The following is a 20094-nucleotide window of genomic DNA, read 5'->3' on the forward strand; positions in this document are numbered from 1 at the left end:
CATCTTTATGGGACTTTGCTCAAAAATGCCTGCCCCGACTTCCAGGATGCTATTGAGGATGCCAGTTGGGGAGTGTTCCTGGTTTTAAGGGGACTGAGGCCACTCTCTCCACAACTGTTCCTAATCTACGCAAAAAAAAAAAAAAAAAAAAAAAAAAAAAAAAAAAAAAAAAAGAAGAGAGAGAGAGAGAGAGAGAAATAACATAAAAATTAAAAATTAAAAAAGAGAGAGAAAAAAAAATTAATAAAAAATAGGCTTTCCGCGGGATTTAGCAAAGCCTAGCCGTTTGGTTTTGCTCTAAACAGACCAATATCCAGCCCAGTAAACTGTATGAGATACGCATTAAATCTAAGCGCTATGAGCCAGACCTAAGTGCCAACCCACGCTCCTTCTGGAGTAACCAGTCATGGCAAGTCAGGAAAGCCCTCTGTAGCATGCGTAGTCGTGGCCGAGTGGTTAAGGCGATGGACTAGAAATCCATTGGGGTCTCCCCGCGCAGGTTCGAATCCTGCCGACTACGGCCGCGGTTTCGTGGCTTTTATTTTTCATTTTTTTCTTTCCCTTCCCCTCCCTGTTGTTCCCTACCGAATCCCGGGAGCGGCGGGGCCGCGGTCCGAGCCCCGCAGGAACCCCACACCGCCCCTGCCCCAGCCCCAGCCCCGGCACCGGGCAGACCCCGCCCCTGCCGGCGCCGCGGGGCCGCCTTGGCAACGGCGCGGCGGCAAGATGGCGGACGACCTGGAGCAGCTGCTGGACGAGGTGGAGAGGCGGCTGTGCCTGCGGCCCGCCGGCCAGGGGGACAAGCCCGCGGCCGCCAAGGAGGGCAGGTTAGTGCTCCCGCCGCGGTCCCGCCGCCCTCACAACCCTCTCAACCCTCCCCGCCCAGCGAGGGCCGTCCCCGCCTGCCCCGTGCGGCCAGACCCCTCAGGAACCCAAAATAGGCGGATTCAGGAGCCGGAACCGGGCCGGCGGTCGGCGAGTGTCACCTGCAGCCCGTGTTTTTTAAAGACCCAAATCGTGTGCTAGCGAGTTTAGTTATTTCAGACGATCTTTGCCTCCTGCGTGTACCTTGGATTAATTGGCGTTAAAAGCTGCGCTAATTTGCCTCTGAATTCGGGTTGGGGATTACTTGTCTCTGTAACTGAGCTCATGGTACCTCTCTGTCTGTAACTGGCCTCAAATATCTGTAAATCTCGCGATTTAGAGCAGGAAGAACTTGAGCAATAGCATTATCAAAGTTTTTAGTCTCTTGATACTTCAGTCATTTCACTGAGATCACAGAATATTGTGAGTTGGAAGGGATCCACAAGGATCATTGTAGTCCAGCTCCTGGCCCTGCACAGGACATCCCAGGAGTCACATCATGTGCTTGAGAGCAGTGTCCAAACACTTCCTGAGCTCTGTCAGAACTGTGCTGTGACCACTTCCCTGAGGAGCTGTTCCAGTGCCCAACCACCCTCTGGGGGAAGAACCTTTTCCTGCTATCCAACCTAAGCTTCCCCTGACGCAGCTTCATGCTCTTCCCTCAGGTCTGGTTTTTCTGTTCATACTTTTTCTGTTCATACTTCATTAACCATATCCATTACAGTAAGTACTTAACTTACATGCTACGCTTTGAGGTATCTGCCTCAAATTCCTCAATTTTTAAGATGGTGATTTTGCAAGTTTGGTCCTGACAGGGTCATTGCTGACAGTACTGCCAAGCATTTGGTGTCCGACATCCCAGCCTGCCCTCAGGCTTCCATCCCAGGCATCAGGTTTCCATCCTGGCCCTGACAGGCATCTTTGCCTGCCCTTGGGTTTCCATCCTGACCATCAGTTTTACATCCCAGGCCTCACAGGCATCTCAGACTCCCTTGGAAGGTCTGTGGAGCAGATGTCTCTGCAGGTGAGCTGCTGAGCACTTACTGACACACGTTTCAGAGTCTCAGGAAAGGATCTTGAAGAATCCAATGACTAATGCAAGACCAGCAAGACCATTACCTTTGACCACATTACTGGATTTCCACATTTTTTGCATAATGGTTAGATGAGCGCTTAATATTAGTCGATCTAATTACGATACTGAAAAAAAAATTACACAGTTTTCTTCTTTCTCAGGAGTAGATTTGTTCTTGATTGGTAAATGCAGCAGTACTACAGGCCTTTCTTTCTTTGAGTGTTACATGAGCAAAAGCAAAGTGCAGCTGATCTTTTGAAATGCATCCAGTTCGGTGGGAATTCTCTTCAGGACTCCTGCAGTTGTGTAGCTTGAGTAAAGACCTTCCTCTGACCTTATCGTATTCCTGCTGCTGAAGCTAAATGTGAAAAATCAGGGTTGTCCAGTTAATTGCCCAGTAAGTGTAGCAGGGGTTATACTGTCATAGTTTTATTCATGGCTGGGAGTGGTTGGAAATAAAAGAAGAAAGCAAAAGTAAGACCTGTGATGGGACAACTCAACAGTGACTGAAAGGTGTTATCCTGCAGTTTACATCTGTTCAGTCATGATTTGGATGGCATACCTGAGATACTACAAAAATATTGGGGGAAAAGGCTGTAACTGTTTATATTTTTTAACTCGCTGTTCTTAGAATTGCTGTAGTCTTGCTACAAAAATGAAGACTGCTTTCTTTATTTTTCAGATCAGCTAAGGTGTTGATGAGTGCTGGCAGCAGCGAAGAAGATCTAGATGATATTATTGATGAAATCTGTAATGACAGCAGCTTTACTAAAACACCTCTGGTGAGTAGGGGTTTGGAGAAATTCAGGTCAAGTCATGTTCAGCAATGGAAGTAAAAGCGCCATAAACTAAAACTTTATGAAAGTTTATAGAAGGCAAAACATTTATGAAAACAAGCTGTAGAATAAACTTGGAAAATAAAGCAGAAAGGAAAATGCAGTAATCCTGTAGTGAGGAACAGGAGAGATATAAAGAGATGTTCTTACCTAGGCAGTAACAGGCAATTAAAGGAAATGCTAGTTCAAAATAGAGCATAATGTCAATGCTCAGAATCACAGAATGGTCACAGTTGAAAGAGGGACCTCTAGAGGTCATCTGGTCCAGCCACTTGCTTAAGCAGGACTGCCTAGAGCCAGTTACCCAGGACTGTATCCAAATGGCTTTCAATTATCCAGTGTTTGACCACTCTCACAAGTCGTAAAGATTTTTCATACGTTTGAGTGGAAATTCTTGTACTTCAGTTTGTACCCATTGCCTGTCAGTGATCCCCAATGAGAGGAGTCTGGCTACATCTTCTTTATTTTTTCCTGACATACCTTCATAAGGTTCTCCTGACTCTTTTTTTTTTTTTCTCCAGGCTAAACAGTTCCAACTCTCTTAGCTTATACCTGGATGTCAAATGGTCTAAATCCTTAATGACCTTTCCTAGGCCCACTCCATTATGTCCATGCCACTTTTGTACTGGACACAGTGCTCCAGGCATGTCTGTGAGGTTGTATCTGGGGTAATGTGACCTGTTCTGGTTTCTCAAATACAAGAGAGAGATGGAGCTACTGGAGAACCTCCAGCAAAGGCCCATGGAAATGGTTAAGAGACTGAAATGCCTGTCATATGAGGAGCAGCTGAGAGAGCTGGGACTCCAGTATGGAGAAGAGAAGGCTCCAGGGGGATCTTATCAATGAATGTAAATAGCTGTGTAAAGAAGGGGCCAGACTGTCCTCCATAGTGCCCAGTGACAGGACATGAGGCAATAGATGTACACTGAAACACACAAAATACTATCTGTACACAAGAAAACACTTTTCTTACTAGGAGGGTGGTCAAACACAGGGACAGTCTTCCCAGAGAGGCTGTGGAGATCATCTGTGGAGATTTTCAAAATGCAGCTGGACACAGTCCTTGGCAAGCTGCTGAAACTGACCCTGTTTTGAGCAGGGGAAGGTCCTTCCCAGCTGACATGATTCTCTGATTCTGTCTCATCAGTGCTGAGTAGAGAGGAGGGGTCACCTCCCTGGCCGTGCTGGCTACATCCCTCCTAATGTATCCCAAGATACTGTTGGCCCTCTGTGCTGCAAGGGCACATTGCTGGCTCATGGCCAACTTGTTATCCGCTGAATTTCCCACAGCCTTCTCTGCAAAGCTGCTTCCTGGCTGGCCAGCCCACATGGTGTTCTGTGCATAAGGATTATTCCTCCCCTGGGAGGGCAGTTTGCATTTCACCTTAGCTGAACTTGAGGAGATTCTTCTCACCCCATTTCTGGAAGTCATTTGAGGTCCCTCTTAATGGCAGCTCAGTCATCTGATACATCAACCACTGCTCCCTGTTTTGTATTCTCTGCAAATTTGTCTTCTTATTTCACAGCAGGAGATGGAGATGAAGCTGCAAATGTACATTCTCAGGACAGTTACAATGATAGAAGGCATTGAAAATTTGGATATCAGCAGTAGAAAATGGTGTTACTTATACTACATAACCTCCTGCAGATTCCCTTATTTTCATGAGTGACAGTGTTTTTGTTTTGTTTGCCTTTGATTTTTTACAGACTGGCTAAATCAGAACCAACAAAGGCTACTTCTATACATCTGAGGGAGAGAGAATTATGCCAGTAAATTTGTATAATTTTATAATTTTGTATCCCTAGAACTTCCCATTTAGGATCTAGAATTCTCATATTTTAGAATTCAAATAAACTCTTCTGTGTGCAGCAAATAAGAAACTTTTCAAAGACTCTATCTTTTTGAATAATTCAAGTTCTTGGTGGGTTTTAATGAAACAAATAAAAAAAACACATTGAGGGAGAGGGTTCCAAATTATAACCGCTTTTAAAAGCAAAATTATTAAAAGGAGGACATGAAATACTAAGTCTTGATTGTAAAGTCCAAGTGATCGTGTGGTGTGGAATTCCTTCAGCCAGAGCTGGAAATTCAGTGTGGGAAGAGAAGCCTTGTTCCTCACTTACTTCAGAGCCTCACAAACCTGAACAAGAAAATTCCCAAAGTCGTAGTCCCCTTCTTCTGTGACTGAGATTTTCTGGCTCCTGCTTATTAAGTAAAACAGAATATTGTGACTTTGCTGTAATGCTGCATTTTATTTTTTGGTTGTTTTTAAACAGAAACTGAAGTTTAATTCTGCAAGTCTCACACCTGAAAGAAATAGTGTTCTTGTACAGGCACATGGGAAAAGGTAGGTGAAAAGTTCAAGCTTGTTGGACAGTGCTTGATTATATCTTATTATCAGTCTGTTTAATCTGTGTTGATATTCCTTAAGAAAGACACTGAAAAGAGAGACAGTCTTTTTAAAGAAAAACAAAGATAAACGTAATTTCAAAAAATTGTTAATGTGTTTTCATGTGTTAATGTGTTTTAATGTGGTCAAAATAATTTATTATAAATTTATTAAATATTTAAGCTATTGAACAACATCTTCCTTTGCCTTTTGGACATATACATTCATCAAATGTTGCAATATGTAGACCCCTGTATATTTGGCATAGAGAGTGATTTTCATAGAGTTTTTCTTTGAACACTTTGATAATGGAAATTTTAAAATTCTGTCATTTACTAGCATTTGGATGCTTTGCCTATATTTTTAAAAAAAAATTTTTATAAATACCATGCCGTTAAACTAGGAGAAATATACTGCTTTCTCCAACTTGTCTTGCTATAATTTAATATTTTTTAATGAATCCATATAGATGCTTTCCAGTGTACCTGGGTGGAAGCCTTTCACCATCTGGTATAGGAACAAATATTTCAAAAAGGTAGGAAACCTGAAAAAATATGTGCTACTTGCTTTATCATTATTTTTATTCACAATTATGTTTCTGTGGTTGTACAAAATTCTGCATTTGAACTTGGCAGGACAGCCTTACAGTCATCTAAAGAAGTGGCTGACTGTAACTGCAGTTGAAATCAGCTGGTCCCTTGCAGTCCTCTGTTGTTGACCACTTGACCTTTTGTTTGTTTGAGATGTTGAAAGATGCTTGCAAAGGAGACATGAAACCAAAATTCAGTAACAAGTAGTTAAGGAAATTGCTGCTTCATTGTTATTTTTCCCTGCCTGTCTTCATCTTTCTTATGTGGTGCCAAGTATGTGACTTAAATCAGCGGGCTGGTTGAATCATCCCAGAACCTGAACTGAAAATGGTCAGAGTGCTTTACAATTGCAGCTGAATTTAGCAGAAGAGGTAATTTGATGATTTATCCACAGCATCCTGTAGAACATTACTGCATTTCCCTGTGGCATTTTTTGTAGTAAGTAATTGTGTGCTCAACACATATTTGGGTGCTGCCCAGGTGCTGTACCAGTGAGGAAGACTAAAGAGAATATATTAAGTGAATATCAGTTTATTTTATGTGTTCAGTGAGGATAGGAACCTGTAAAAATAATACATGAACATATAATTAAACCACACACCTAATTCTGAACATGCCAGAGATGTAAAAGCATTAAGATTAGGTGACATTGCTTCTAGTATTTCTGAGTGGGTGTTGTACTTTGTCCCATTTATGGTGGATGTATGTTGTATCAGTCAGCTTCTCTGATGGTTTGTTCTTCTTTTTGCAGAACGTGTGATCAGCTGCGTTGTACTGCTTGTGACTTCCGAGTGTCACTTTTCAATGACTACGTCTGGGATCAGTCCTGTGATTATCTTTTTTTCAGGTGTGTCTGGGGTGGGTATTAGTGCTGTGCTAATGTGCTTTGGGGATCATTAAGGACAGGAAAGATGAAAAGCCCTTAGGACTGCTGAGTCACCTAAAAAGAAGCATGCATGTTACCTGTTTGGGATCAGGTGGGAGAGTCTGTGGGGAGGGGGAAGCAACATCTCCCTGTTGAAAACAGAATCTGTTTTCATCTGTTTCTATCTCTTCTCCCATGACTCTCCATTTGCTTTTAAAAAGAATTCAAATTTCCTGGATCAAAAGGCCAGCTTATTGCTGAAATAAGCAGGTAATCCATGTGATGGGTTGGACTCTGCCAACCAGTGCAGGGTATCTACAGTGTCAACAATGTGAATGCAGACTGTTCAGCATGTGCTTTGCACCTCACCTTCAGTCATACAGACCTGTGATGGTTTCAGGTCAGATGTTCTTTTTTCCACTATCAGGTGTGCTGTCATGTTCAGTGAAATCAAATAGCTTTATTTCTTCACAGATTTCTTTCTTGGAGCAAGGTTTGGTTAAATGGAGATGCAGGGGTTTTGGTTTTTTCTTATATTGTGATATCTTTAATTCTTTAAATAGTTTTTGAAGATTTAAAAGTAAGGAATTCTTATTTCCAGTTTCTCTAAAGCTAATGCCAAGACTTAGTGAAAAGTAGTGTAGTAGGCACTTCCTAATATACATCACATTTGGATTTCTCTTATTTTAGTACAGTTTCTGTGTGTGCCTGTTAGCTGATGGAAGAGGTGGATATGTTCAGAATATGTGCTTGGACAGTGATGTGACAGTCAGAGAAGAACATTAATGGAGATATTGGCTCCTATTCCATTATTTTTCCTGTTACATCTTTATTTGTGTATTTTTTTTCCAGTCTCAAAATTAATATTTCATATTTCTTATTGAACACCATTATTTTTCCCATTATTTAAAGCAGCTTTAAAAATACCGTGTTGCACTAGTCTCCTAAGATTAGTTTGGTAGTGGAAAAGGTTTAAACAAAAGTGGGATTCTTTTATTTACTCAAAGATAAAATTACTTTGCTTCTCAGACTTCAAAATTAATAAATGAAACAAAATAAAAAAACCACAAGCAGCATTAGTATCAGATACTTGTAACATTGATTAAAATCTGCAGTCTTTAGCAAGATATTTAGCTGTTTATTTTGACAAACCTGAATTTTAGAAAGCAAACTTTAAACATTTTCCTTCCATCAGTAGGTGTCTGATCTCTTTTTCTAAAAATTCTTCCCTTGATACTTGTTTTTTTGTTTTCTTTGTTTTAACTGGGCTTGTTAATGTTGTTTTTGAGCAATTCAGTGGCCAGTGGCCAGGAGGAGGTCATGAGAACAGAGATAGCTAAAGTGGTACATTTTCACTTGGGTTTTTTTGAAACAACTTGGTTTTGTCATAGCATGCTGATTTCTCATTTGTTATGGTTAATGGCTGCACAGGATTTATTTCTGGTTTGATGTACAGTCTACCCTCTTATGGCCATTTCATTTCAGTCACTTTAGCAATCACCTTGAGTAGCAGTTCCTGATGAAAAGTTTAACTCTATGATTGTACCCATTATGCATAGCAATTTTTACAGTAAGTTTGATAAGAGAAATACTTTTTTGGGTAATTTTTTAACACAGGAGCTAGCTTTGCTTGGTTTTTTTCCCAATTCTTTCTCTGGAGGCTGACTGAAAGTCTCTAAACCCAACAGATAATGTTGTTTACAAAAACATCAGTCTGTAGTTGATCTGAGAACACAGAAACTGCACACTGAGACGGCTCTCAGGGAAGGATTGTGTTCAAAACAGAATTCAAATATATCCCTAAATTTATCCGTGACAGTGGTACTCAGATTGTCCTAAAGATGTCTTCTGGTTTGAAATGGCCTCATGAATATTTTTTCTTTTAAAAATAACCATAAAACAAGCCATCATGATCCTAAGATGAATTCACTTCTTTGGCAGGAATAACATGCCTGAGCTCAGTAAACTGAGAGCAAAGATGATAAAGAAGAAAGGAGCACGTGCATATGCTTGTCAGTGCAGCTGGAGATCTGTTGATGAATTAACTGACCTGCAAACAGAGCAGCAGCTTCGGTGGGTTTGCGGTAAACACAGAGAATGAAGTCTTGTCTGGGATACCTACTTGTGTGGAAATGGCTCTTAAAATCTATTTGTTTCCTATCCAGTTTTATGAGAACACATGGAAAATTGGATACTTAGATCTAGAAACAGATTATAACACCCAGATTTCAACCTGAAAACTTCTTTTGATTTAACTGTCTTGCAAGCAGTGTGAGGAGTTGAATTATTAGGAGAAATAACCAACTTGGAAGCTTTCTGGGAGCTAAATGAGGATAAAGTTCATACTCAGCAGTGTTAAAGAAAAGAAGAGGAAATAGCAGACTTGGGCATGGGCAAAGCACCTTGAGACTGTTCCTCACATCTAGCAGAGAGCCTTATTTCCCATGTCTGCAGAATTTTGGACTCAAAATGGTGGGTTGGGAAGCAACCGTGACACACAAGCATATGAATTTCTGCACAGAAGTGAATCCTGCTCTTCTGCTTTGCTCATAGTTGATAATGATCAAGTGGTTGTTTATCTCTTAAAAAATTACTGTGGGATCAGCTCTCGTCTTAAAGTTTCAGCACACCCCAAAATTTTACTTCCTTTTACCCACCAGTAGCAAAAACTGCAGGTGCTGAAAACTTTATTCCAGTTCCTACTGCTTTCTTCAGAGCACTTTCTGCTGATTAAGGACTTCTACCACAGTGAATTTCTTGAACTTCTCTTCAGCCCTCACTGCACAAGAGATGAACAAGTTATTGTGCAATTATTAAATATGCAATTTTAAAGAGATTCTGAAGGGTATGTTACTCTTTTATCAGTATTTTCAAGGGAGAAACACTCAGACTTTCCAGAGTAAGAAAATATATATCCCCACTGATGTTCAAATTGAGATCTTTTTTTCGGTTTCACTTAGCTTTCACTTCAGCTTCTCTTTAAAAAAATTTGTATCCAGAAAGTGTAACTGTCCTGTTTCAACACACTCCCTTCCCTCAGTAACATTGTTACTTGGTGAATTGTTTTGCTTACAGTCGCTGTCACTGTAGTTTATGTGCTTTTCCTTTTCATTATGTAAAAATAACACAGAAGATAGATTTGAGTTTTATGCAGGGGAGAGGGGGGAAAGAATGACCAGTCCTGTCATTTACTACACTGAAGAGTGTCTCAATATGAGAAGTCTGTCAGTGTTTTTGCTGTGCAGTATGTGTATCTGTACAGATAAGTTCAGAATTACTTACTTTGGGCAGTTCTAGCTATACAGAGCCATTTCCCTTTCTCTGAAGCTTTTTTTGCTCATGGTTCTAATCTGTACATTTGTTCTGTTTCTGAGCTTTTCCCAAACAATTGCACGGTCTTATAGAGGTGATTCTTATGTCTGTCACCCTCTGAAAGAGCAGATCTCAGTAGTGATCTGAGGCATCATGCACTCTGCACCCTGCTTACCTTGTCCTTCCATGAGTGCTTGTTTCAGAACCTGCAGAGGCCCAGCAGTGTGCCTGGGAAGTCTGGCAGTGCTTTTCCAGTGCTCCAGACTGCACCTTCCAGTGCCCATGCAGCCTTGCTATGGAGTCAGAGGTGAGTTGAAGAGGTACTACTTGGCATGATGGTATACACATATGTGGGGTCATGTATTGTTTCCAGTGAATTTAGTATTTCAGGCTGAAGTTTCCACTGCCCGGGTGCAAAACTGCAGGTTCAGGACCAGAGACCAGTTAACTAATGCCCAGTCAGCTCCTAGAAGAGCTCTGATTGCCTTTCTGTCCTTTGTGAAGATGTAGCCCTGGTCTGGGCTGTATGCAGTGAGTGTTCCTGGGTGTTCTTCAGGTGGGACCAAGCAACTTTGATGCCTATAGAGGATCAGTGCTAAGAACAAGAGAAGAACCCAGCAGGAGGTAACAAGCTCTGGGGAAGAAGAAACCTGCTTTCCATTCTTCTTGAATGCATTTCAAAAAGTGCCGAGTTGCCTTGGCATTTCTGTTCCAAGGCTATTTGGAACTCATGGCCAAGTAGTTCCACAGGGTATCTTTTGGCTAGAATGGTATTGGAACTTGTGCCACAGTGTAGAAACAAGCTGGGCTTGCAACCTGTGAGCAGGAAATGGGGAAAACCCTAATTCCCATCTCAGTTAATGAGACTGAGTCCTATGTGACTTAAAAAGGGAGCTTGTCTCCTGTACCCTGAACATTCCCCTGAAATAATCAGGTTTATTCAAGTGTAGTTAACTGGCCTTGGTGAGAGTAGTGGGGTATGACAGCTTTTTGACCAAGGGAAGTTGTAAACAAGTACAGAAATAGTGCTTCTTGTATTTCAGAATTTATCATATTTCTAGATTTGAGAATGATTGCTATATCATTAGATAGAATTATTTTGTTTGAAGGAGGAGCAGTATTAAGATTTGATTTCCTTTCCATTGCTTTCTTCAGTTACATGTTACAAACCACTCCAGAGTCCTTGGATGAAAAGAATGTAAAGAAAGATAAAACTAGAGCTTGAATGTTCATTTGATGAAGGTGTTGTCAGATTGTACAAGGTTTTCAATATGTAGCCCAGGCCCTAAGTGATATTTCTGTGTTGGTTATCTGAAACAGCAGGGATTATGTAGAGAATTCTGTTTAAGAATATTTAAAGATTTCTGTTTAAGAATGCAATTCAGCTGTTGTCGAATGGAAGTACTGGAGAACAGTGTTGCTAAGTATAAATGTGACCATTATTTTCCTCCAACTTTTTCCTTTGTAATAATAATACCATTTCCATTTGTTAAATGGGCAAATTTAAGACTTTTATTTTACTTACTGATATACTTGGAGATTTTCTAGCCTGTCCCATTAGTCTGCAGCAGATCCCTCAAAAAAACAAAAGCAATGAAGCATGACAAAATGAGATTCCATCAAATTTTAATATGCTGCTCTGACTTACCTTTCACTTGTTTTACCTGCAAACTATGGAGGGTGAATATAGTTCAGAAGAGTCATTGTTAAGAATCCACCTGCAATTAAAGTTAACTTACAGAAGCATAATAACATTATATATTGCAAGCTCTGCCCTGTATTATATAAAGAATTTTTTTTCCCCAACACCATTTTAGTTTTGTACTGAAGATATTCTGCAAATGCTGCCACTTGCTGAAAGACTGCCACTTCTCTTGTTTCCTGACATGTGAGTCTTTGGATCATGTAACCAGCACATGTGGTAGTCACACAATACAAGAAGTGCTATGTTGAGAGCTGCATACACAAATTTTTCTTCTGTGGTGTGACATCTGATAACTGCTGGCAGGTGGAGTAAAGAAACATCAGGTGCTGCTCATTTGTGAGGGCACATCTGATGCCCAGGGTTTGGCATGTGTGCTTTGAGAAAGTTTTTCAAATGTCAGCACTTAATAAAATGGAAAGTTGGAACTAATCTGAATCATGTGTTGTGTAAATTCTATCCTATTGTTCCTATCCAAAAGAAGCCTTATAAAAATGATGTTTTCTGTCAGAAGGGTTATGACGTGTCCTTAGTTCAAAAGCATTGTCCAGCTCATAAGAAGCACACAGTACTGTTGTCTGTATTTTCTCCCGTCAGTGGGGATGCAGCAAATAGAGGAGAATTAAATAAGCTTCAACATTCTTTACCAGCTAACACGAGGAGAGCACATGAAATTATAGAGAACTAATAAAAGTGGATGCATTTACCACATTTCATGCATGTTTACCAAGGATGAAAGGTGGAGGCAGGTGCTGTGCAGGCTGGCATGTAGCTAAACAACTTGCCAAGTGGGGTGCTGGTAGCCTGGTGTATCAGTCAAGTGTTTGCTGTGGTCCGCATGCCCTGGGTCTTGCTGTAGAAAAACGTTTTCAGTACCAGGGAGGAATTGCTCTGCATACGGGAGTTGGAACTTTTTTCTCCACCATCCAGAAATGCTGTGTGGCTTACCTTAGAGTAACACACATAAATGCTTCCTGTACCTCATTCTGAACTAGGATTCCAGGCATGGGTGCTGTTCAGGCAATAATTATTTCCCCTACTTAATTGGCAGTGTGGACACGGTGAGGATACTCAGAAACCAGGTGCTGCCTCAGGAGTACTCCTGACTTATTTAGCACTTGCAGTGTCCCAGTGATGTTCATGTGTGTTTCATTCACTTCGATGACTTCTTTTTCTGTTGAGTTAGATGTGTTTTAGAAGTGATTGAGTTAATATGTGATTATTCAATTCAGCCTGCAGAGGGCAGAGCAGCACCGCTGAGAGTTACAGTTTAGCCTTCTGCTTCACTTACAGAACCTTATACTCCTATTTTTTCTGTAATAGTGGTTTACATTGAACAGACCAAGGCTTCTTGCGTTTGTCTGCTACTAGTGTCCTTATAAATGGGATAGCCACATCTGTAGCAATTCCAATTGATTTTTGTTTTGATTCATCCAAATGGTCTTCAAGTGGTCCTTGACCAATACTCAAGTAGATTAAAATTTTAATTGTCATGTGAAGAAGCATAAAAAACTCTTTGTGTGTCCATACATAGTTTATTTGTGTATGTTTGTCTTCTAATAACGTCAGTAGAAAACCTGAATAGCCTCACAATTTTTTTCACTCTGCCCAAGTTAATTTTCCCTGAAAATGTTAAATAATTTTGGCGAATGGAGATTGCACATGTTAGTATCTTCTAGTGTTCAATACAAAATTTATATAGCACATCGCCCAAGGTGACGGCTCTTTAAACAGAAATAGTAAAAGTCCAAAATAAAAAAAATAAAAAAAAAAAGAAAAGTTGGTCCTGTCTATGTGGGAAAGCAATGTAGACTAGAAATGCTGCAGAACAGTCTGAGAATTATCCAAAGACCTACATCCTGCAGTCCATCATCCAGGAGCCACGGCTGAGGTTAGTGAATTCTCACTCTCTGAACTCTCTTATGGTTCTTCAGGAATCCAGAAAATTTGAGTGTACAAAGCAGATTTAAAGTGGACGGAAATATAATTTCCAATAACCAGTGAAGTTGTGTCTGTTTCTGCAGAAGTGACAAGGTGCTTTTAACTAGAAATGCAAACCATATCTAAAGCATGAAACTAAAGTTTACTTATTTTACTTATAAAATAGGAAGTATGATCTAAATTTAGCCTAGTTACACCATAGGTGAGTGATCTCTGTGACACTTCATTCTTTACTTACTTCATTTCTTCTAATAGGAGAAACAATTGAATGAAAAGTTTAATAGAGCAGAAAGGAATAAGTAAGGCTGAGTACCACACTGTGAGAGGTTTCATATATGTTCTGATAAAATATTTTTCAGATAAGAAATAAGCCATTGGGGGTTTTTTTGCTTCTAAACTAAAGACACACATAAGTGAAAGAAATAAAAATACCATGCTGCATGGAGAAGTTGAAATGTCCACCATTTGCCAAAAGCAAGGACAAAATTTCATATGGGAGGTGTCCTTTTTAGGAACCCTTTACAATTGCAATTCCACAGGCTGGCCCAGAAGATGGGGGTGAATCCCTCCCCCCATTCCCTTTTTCAGGGTTTCCTGTAGTATTTTGAAACCTGTTTCCTGTTGATAGGCTTTAGAGATAATAGTTAACATAGATATTATATTTAGATAGAAGAGCTAAGATATTCAGGGCTTGTAAGACCCTCTTAGTGGTTTATAACTGTTATTCAAATATAAGCAAAAGGTGGTGAAGTTTTTTAAGAGATTTTAGTGAAACTGAAACCCTTGCAGCTTCAGAACTTTTTGCTAAAGAACTGGGAGACAGAGAGGAGGAAAGGCATTTTCACAGTGCTCAAACCAGCACATAATATTCTAGCTCCTTAGTACCTTAAATTCCTCTGCTTAGAAAATGTGATTGCTTGCAGAGGGGAAAAAATGTTCACTCTTGAATGGTGATAGTATAAAGCATCCATAGACTTTTTCTCCATTTAAATAGAAAATCTCTATTTAAAGGCAAACTATATGGCCTTAGTCTAAGACATTACAGTAGCTGTGATAGTGAGCATACATCTTTTCAGTTAGGAGCTTTGGGATAGTCAGCACTCTGAGTGTGCTCAGAATTCTGTGTCCTGACTGCCCTGATGTAAACAGCATTCACAGGAAGGGGGAAGCAGCTACCAGAGACAGGAAGGTTGAATTTAGCATCAAACTCCTTATCTAGGCAGAGCGGGCTGCTCAGGATGCTGATAAGAAAAAGTGTATAAATTGCTATAGCAGCCTGTGATAGCTGCCTGGCCTTTCCTGGCAAGACCATTCTCATCAGTGTAATCAGAGTACAATCTTACACGTGCAGATGGGTTTAGGAAGGGATTATATCTGGAGGCCACTTATCCAAAATAATGCTTTGTGTATTTCAGTCTGGGTTAGTGGCACTTGCAGGAAGAGATTAATCTGCATGCTGAAGTAGGAGGATGTGTGTCTTTAAAAATAAAAACTTTGTCATAGTAAGAGTTATTATTAGTCTTACCAGCCATAAAGGAATAGAAGCCTTTCCTGAGTCTGAATACACACTGCAATACCTGGTTCAATTTTTAGATTACAGATTTTATATCAGTGCTGGCACAGCTCTGCTTGCACTTTTTTCAGAGATAAAAGCTGTTGCTGCATTGTCTTATGTGCTTTAGATCAGTGAGATGTCTTTTCTACAAGTGGCAGATACATGGCTTCAAAACCCTATTTGCAGTGTAATCAGTTGCTCATTAAAATACAATGTCATTTTCCTTTTGGTTTATGTGTGTATATATTTTGGGAAATCCATCTGCTCTGAATCTACAGCACAGCAAAGCACTCTTCCACCAACATGTGTTCCTCAGTGGCTGAAGTGACACAAAATGCTAAGCTACTCCACACTGATTTTTCTATGAATGATGACTCTTATTTCTGATGTCTTCCCCAAAGTACACTGAGAAATTATTTTGGCGAAGACTGAGACCTGGAGGCAGTTTAAAGCAGTATTTTAGTTGCATCTTCACACATAAGTCTGAAACATCTTTCCCTTTTCCCTTTTGCCTTTTCCTTTCCCTTTCCCTGCCTTCTATGCTAGATTTATATTCCTCATTCCAGTGAGGAAGGCTAGAAACAAACTATGAAAAAGGAGAGTGGTATAAAAGAGTGTACCCATGTCCTGAACAGCAATAAAGCAATCTGTCCTGGGTCACTGCAAAGATAACATTCTGGATTTGAATGGCTAAAACAATTCAAGTCAAGAGGATGCTGGGGTACATCTGTTCTGCTCACTGAACACGGGTACCACACATCTCCTGAGCAGAGGAGGACATGGTGACACAGCTGTCAGCAGTCTTAGCACCAGAGTACCCAGGCAGGTGCTCCACACCAGGGTTGCTAGGGTAAGCTAAAATCTTTAATGATTCTAGTTTTGCAAAAGGGTTTTTCCTCTGTGATATATTGCAAATCCTTCCTAAAACCTGGAAACATTACTTATTTATAAAGTATATGTTTGTAAACTGGATAATTTCCAGATGTCAAATCATCTGGCAGACCTTGCAATAACAATTCTCTACTCTGGGTTCTCAGCCAGCGCTGGGCATGTGGTTAACTTGGGTGTTTTCAGGATCCATCATAAAGCAAATGACACCCTTAAATAGGGGAAAAACAAATAGCCTAATGGTCACCTAGTGGCAGAGAGCACCTCATCCGGTTTGTCCCAACACATTCTGACATCATTGTTCAATAGGGTAACAGGCCATAAAAGAATGAACCAGCTACTTTCCTTTTCTGTCAGATGTTGCAAGTTACTCATATTTCCTGTCTTGCTATTTAAAGGACTAAGGGCTGAAAATGAGAGTTCATTAACTCGTCTGGAATTAATTTTGGTTTTCTACAGCCATGCTCAAATGAATGATAGTAACAGAGGGGCTGCAAGGCATCACCTTTGCCTTAAGACAGGACTACCCTTACAGGAATCTCCAGCTAAACCCAGGTGCAAGTTGCCTCCAGAAATGCCCCTCTAATCCGCAGGGGGAGCTGGCTACAATATACATCAAAGAAAATGATACCAAGTGTTCCCTGCCAGCTGCCCAGTGAGTCCCAGGAGGAATGGAAGGAACACTCTTGTCTCCCCTCAGACTGGTGGGTTGGGCTGTATCTTAGCCAACAACAAGGGAGAATTGCAATAAGCCAACATCACAGTGAGCTTTAGGGAGTTGGTGGTATTTATTACAGTCTAACTGAGCACATTCACGCTTCAAACATTTCAAAATAAAACATTGCTTCCCACACTTTTTTTCGACTCCTGTTGGCTGTTGTTTTCTTTACGGACTTGAGAAACTATGTTTATTCATCCTCCAGAAAAATCCTTATCTCTGTCTGAATGGCCTGGGAAAAGCTCAGGGCATGCTTGCAATGCAAACTTTGAGGAAGTAAATTTGGCCTCTCAATAAATCTAGCCAATTCAACTGTTGCATTTGACAGCCATCCTTCTAAATTTTGCTGGAGACTGAGCTCTCCTCTGCCTCGTGCTGTCTAGAGTTGTGAGTCCTTTGGCCTTGAGCCCCAGGAGGTCACAGGCCACATCTAATAGGTCCAAGAAGGGTAACTAAGAAAAGCAGTTCTATTGTCAGCAGCCTTAAATTTTCTGTGCTGGAAAATGTACTGCTGGGGAGAAAATAAAAAGTGTGGGTTTGCAGATTGAAAGAAAGGTCTGAGGGCATAGCCACAAGTGGGGCAGCCACAGCTGTTGTGTTTTTCAAAATGCAGAGGCAAATTCTTTGTGAAATGCAAAGATGTTTTCAAGAAAATCTTTCCACTGTTTAGCATATTCTCATTCAGCACTTGTGTGTAAACTATAGACCATTAACATATTTGTGTACAAACATCATCACGTAAATTGCTGCCATCCAGGTAAGTGTGAGGGAGCACTGAGGAGCCTGCTCCCTGGAAAGGCACACCTGAGGAGCTCCCCTCCTCTGCTAATTATACTCTAGAGGAGGTTGTAATATATGGCACCAACCCACCCTGCCAACTACAGTGCTCCATTTTTCTTCCATGCCCCTTAAATGCAAAGGAAGGAGCTCCCAGCAGAAGCTCCTCAGTGGTTGCTGCCATAAAGAGTAGCAGTGAGCTTGAAAGGGGAAGGAGATGAAAAATGCTTCCTGTGAGATGAAGGCCCATCCACACCTCCCCTCCTCCTCCCCTAAATCCCACACCACTAGTAGGGATTTGAAGCTCTACCATGAAAGAAGAGATCTGTGAAGCCACAAGTACACTGTGCTTGAGGAAGGCTTGTCAGTAGCCAGAAGGCAGGGGAAGATGAGATGAAGGAGGGAGGCTGCACTTTTTTAGACAGACAGTGAGTACTCACATGCATTGCTTACTTTTTAAAATCTCTCCATAAACTGCTAGTGATTTAAAAAAAAAAAAAATCACCTCTTAGCAAGGAAAGCAAAAAAGGTAAGAGAATAAGCTACAGCCACAGTCTTATAACACAGATTTTTACATCTTATAGCCTTGAGAATTATCTTCCTTTGATTCATAAAATAAATCAACACGGTGCAAACAGCATCAGAAACTTAATAGTTTTAAGAGGAGTTGATGCTAAAATAAGGTATGCTAGCCCTGAAATGCCTCCAGACTGTGGTTGTGTAATGGGGATAAGTACAGTACTTCTTTGGAGCATTAACCTGAATTAAAGGATGAAACGACTGGTCAGCTGGGCAGGGATCAAGCACACCCCTGGTCACTGCTGAGGCCTTGACAGAAGGATTAGAGAAATTGCAAGATGGTCTTTTAAATACAGAAATTCCTACTGAGGAGCGCAGCAGTTTTCTTAAAAGGACCAAAGTGGCTCTCAGGGCAGCCGTGGCTGTGAAGGAAGGCGTTCAAGGAGGGGTTCAGCATCTGCATCCACACCCAGTGCTTGGAGGGCACAGCTCCAGACAGCCCTGCTCACCCCACAGGTTGCAGTGGCTCTCCACAGAGCTGAGCGTTGCTTTCCAGGGAAGGCAGATGGATAAAGTATGAGGGACTGATGCAAAACCAGTTTACTGTGTCTATTATGCAGCTGCGTCAGGAGTTACGTAGCTAAATCCCTCCATCCCTCTGCATCACAGCCATGCTCCCCACGCAATGCTGCTTGTTGACAGGGATCCTTTCAACTCACCCTTCAAAATACAGCACAGTGCAGTTGCTGCTGTGCCATGGAGAAAACCGTGGTGTGTTCCCAAGTCATGCAGAGCCTGATCTTCAGCTGGGGTCAGGGCATGTAAGCCAGGGCGATGCCTGCCACAGCTGGCTCATTCCACTGGAGGCATTCCTTCCTGTGAGAGCACAGGCAAGGCCACACTCCAGTGGGGAGCTCCACTTCAAACACACAGCCCTTCGACTGGGTTATTCCAGATTTTCCTTGGGGATCTTGAGTCTGGGTTTAGGCAACAGCACATACACAAATGCCGTTTGTTTGAACTAAATCCACTGGGTTTGTTTCAGTATGAAAGATATCTCAGAGGAACATACCTCTCTGTGCACTTCACAACCTGAGAATGGATTTTAAGATGCTGCCTGCATAGGGCCTGTAATGCACTCTGCCCTTGCAGAGCTGCCTTATATATGGCACAAAGGACAACCTTAACCTTCCCATCTCTATGATAACACACTAGATAGGTTTTCTGCAGGGGAAGACCACTGGGCTAGTATTAGCCTTCAGTGAAGGGAAGACTAGTCCCTGTGTATGTTGCATATAGGTAGAAATCTTATAAAAGAAAGGCCTTATAAAGTCAGGGCTTCGGCCTGTTACTTTGGCTAACTGCAGCTAGCAGCTAGCTTGTAAGTTCTCCTGTGAAAGAATCATGAGAATGAGAAGCAGTTAGCACAACAATCTGTTCTGGTAAGAGAACTTTTCATACCTGTAAAAATAAAAATTCTGTCCCATGAGAATCCGCACAGAAAATATGTAAACACCTGGATAAAGAGTCTTAGCACATACACACACAAAAGCACCTTCTAACCAGTGAATTGAGTGGCATAAAGTTACTAACCAATTAAACACAATGTCTTCGAAAACTGTATTAAAATGGGCTATAGCATTAAAGATTGGCTTTTCTGCATGAAGAAACAAGAGTCATCTCTGTTTATACTGCAACATGTGTGTGTTATAGTCTCAAAAGAGGAATAATACTCAAAAGTCTTGCCCACTAGATGAAGATTCTGAGGCTCCCAAGTGTTGGCACACTCTTTTTCCTTTACTGCACTGCCAGCTCTCCCCTGCTGCTGACATTGATGCAGCTCCATGGTTTTGGTGTGGTGATTTTTACACTTACAATACCTTGATGGGATGAGCAGGGTTGGCACATACATATTCCCTCAGCCATGACCAATGCTCGCTTCTGGGGGCTTCTTCTCTCAAAACTAGCTCCCAGAATTGGATCAGAATAAGACCTGAGTCAAATTGCACATTGGAAAACGTCTTCCTTTGCCACTGACTAAAGGCAACATGAAGATGTTTGG

The 20094-nt window shown here is 41.2% G+C and overlaps 1 protein-coding gene across 1 annotated transcript; it reads left to right on the forward strand.

Annotated features, from left to right (window-relative positions):
* The first annotated feature begins 418 nt into the window (after positions 1 to 418).
* CFAP418 (cilia and flagella associated protein 418) lies at positions 419 to 12128 on the forward strand. Its single transcript, XM_083884641.1, has 6 exons — positions 419 to 827; positions 2622 to 2721; positions 5053 to 5123; positions 5635 to 5700; positions 6507 to 6602; positions 8562 to 12128. Exons 1-6 carry the CDS (start codon positions 727 to 729, stop codon positions 8719 to 8721), a joined length of 594 nt encoding a protein of 197 aa, XP_083740767.1. The 5' UTR covers positions 419 to 726; the 3' UTR covers positions 8722 to 12128.
* Positions 12129 to 20094: the final 7966 nt, after the last annotated feature.

Source organism: Zosterops lateralis (assembly GCF_965231275.1).
Source record: "Zosterops lateralis genome assembly, chromosome: 1".
NCBI lineage: Eukaryota > Metazoa > Chordata > Aves > Passeriformes > Zosteropidae > Zosterops > Zosterops lateralis.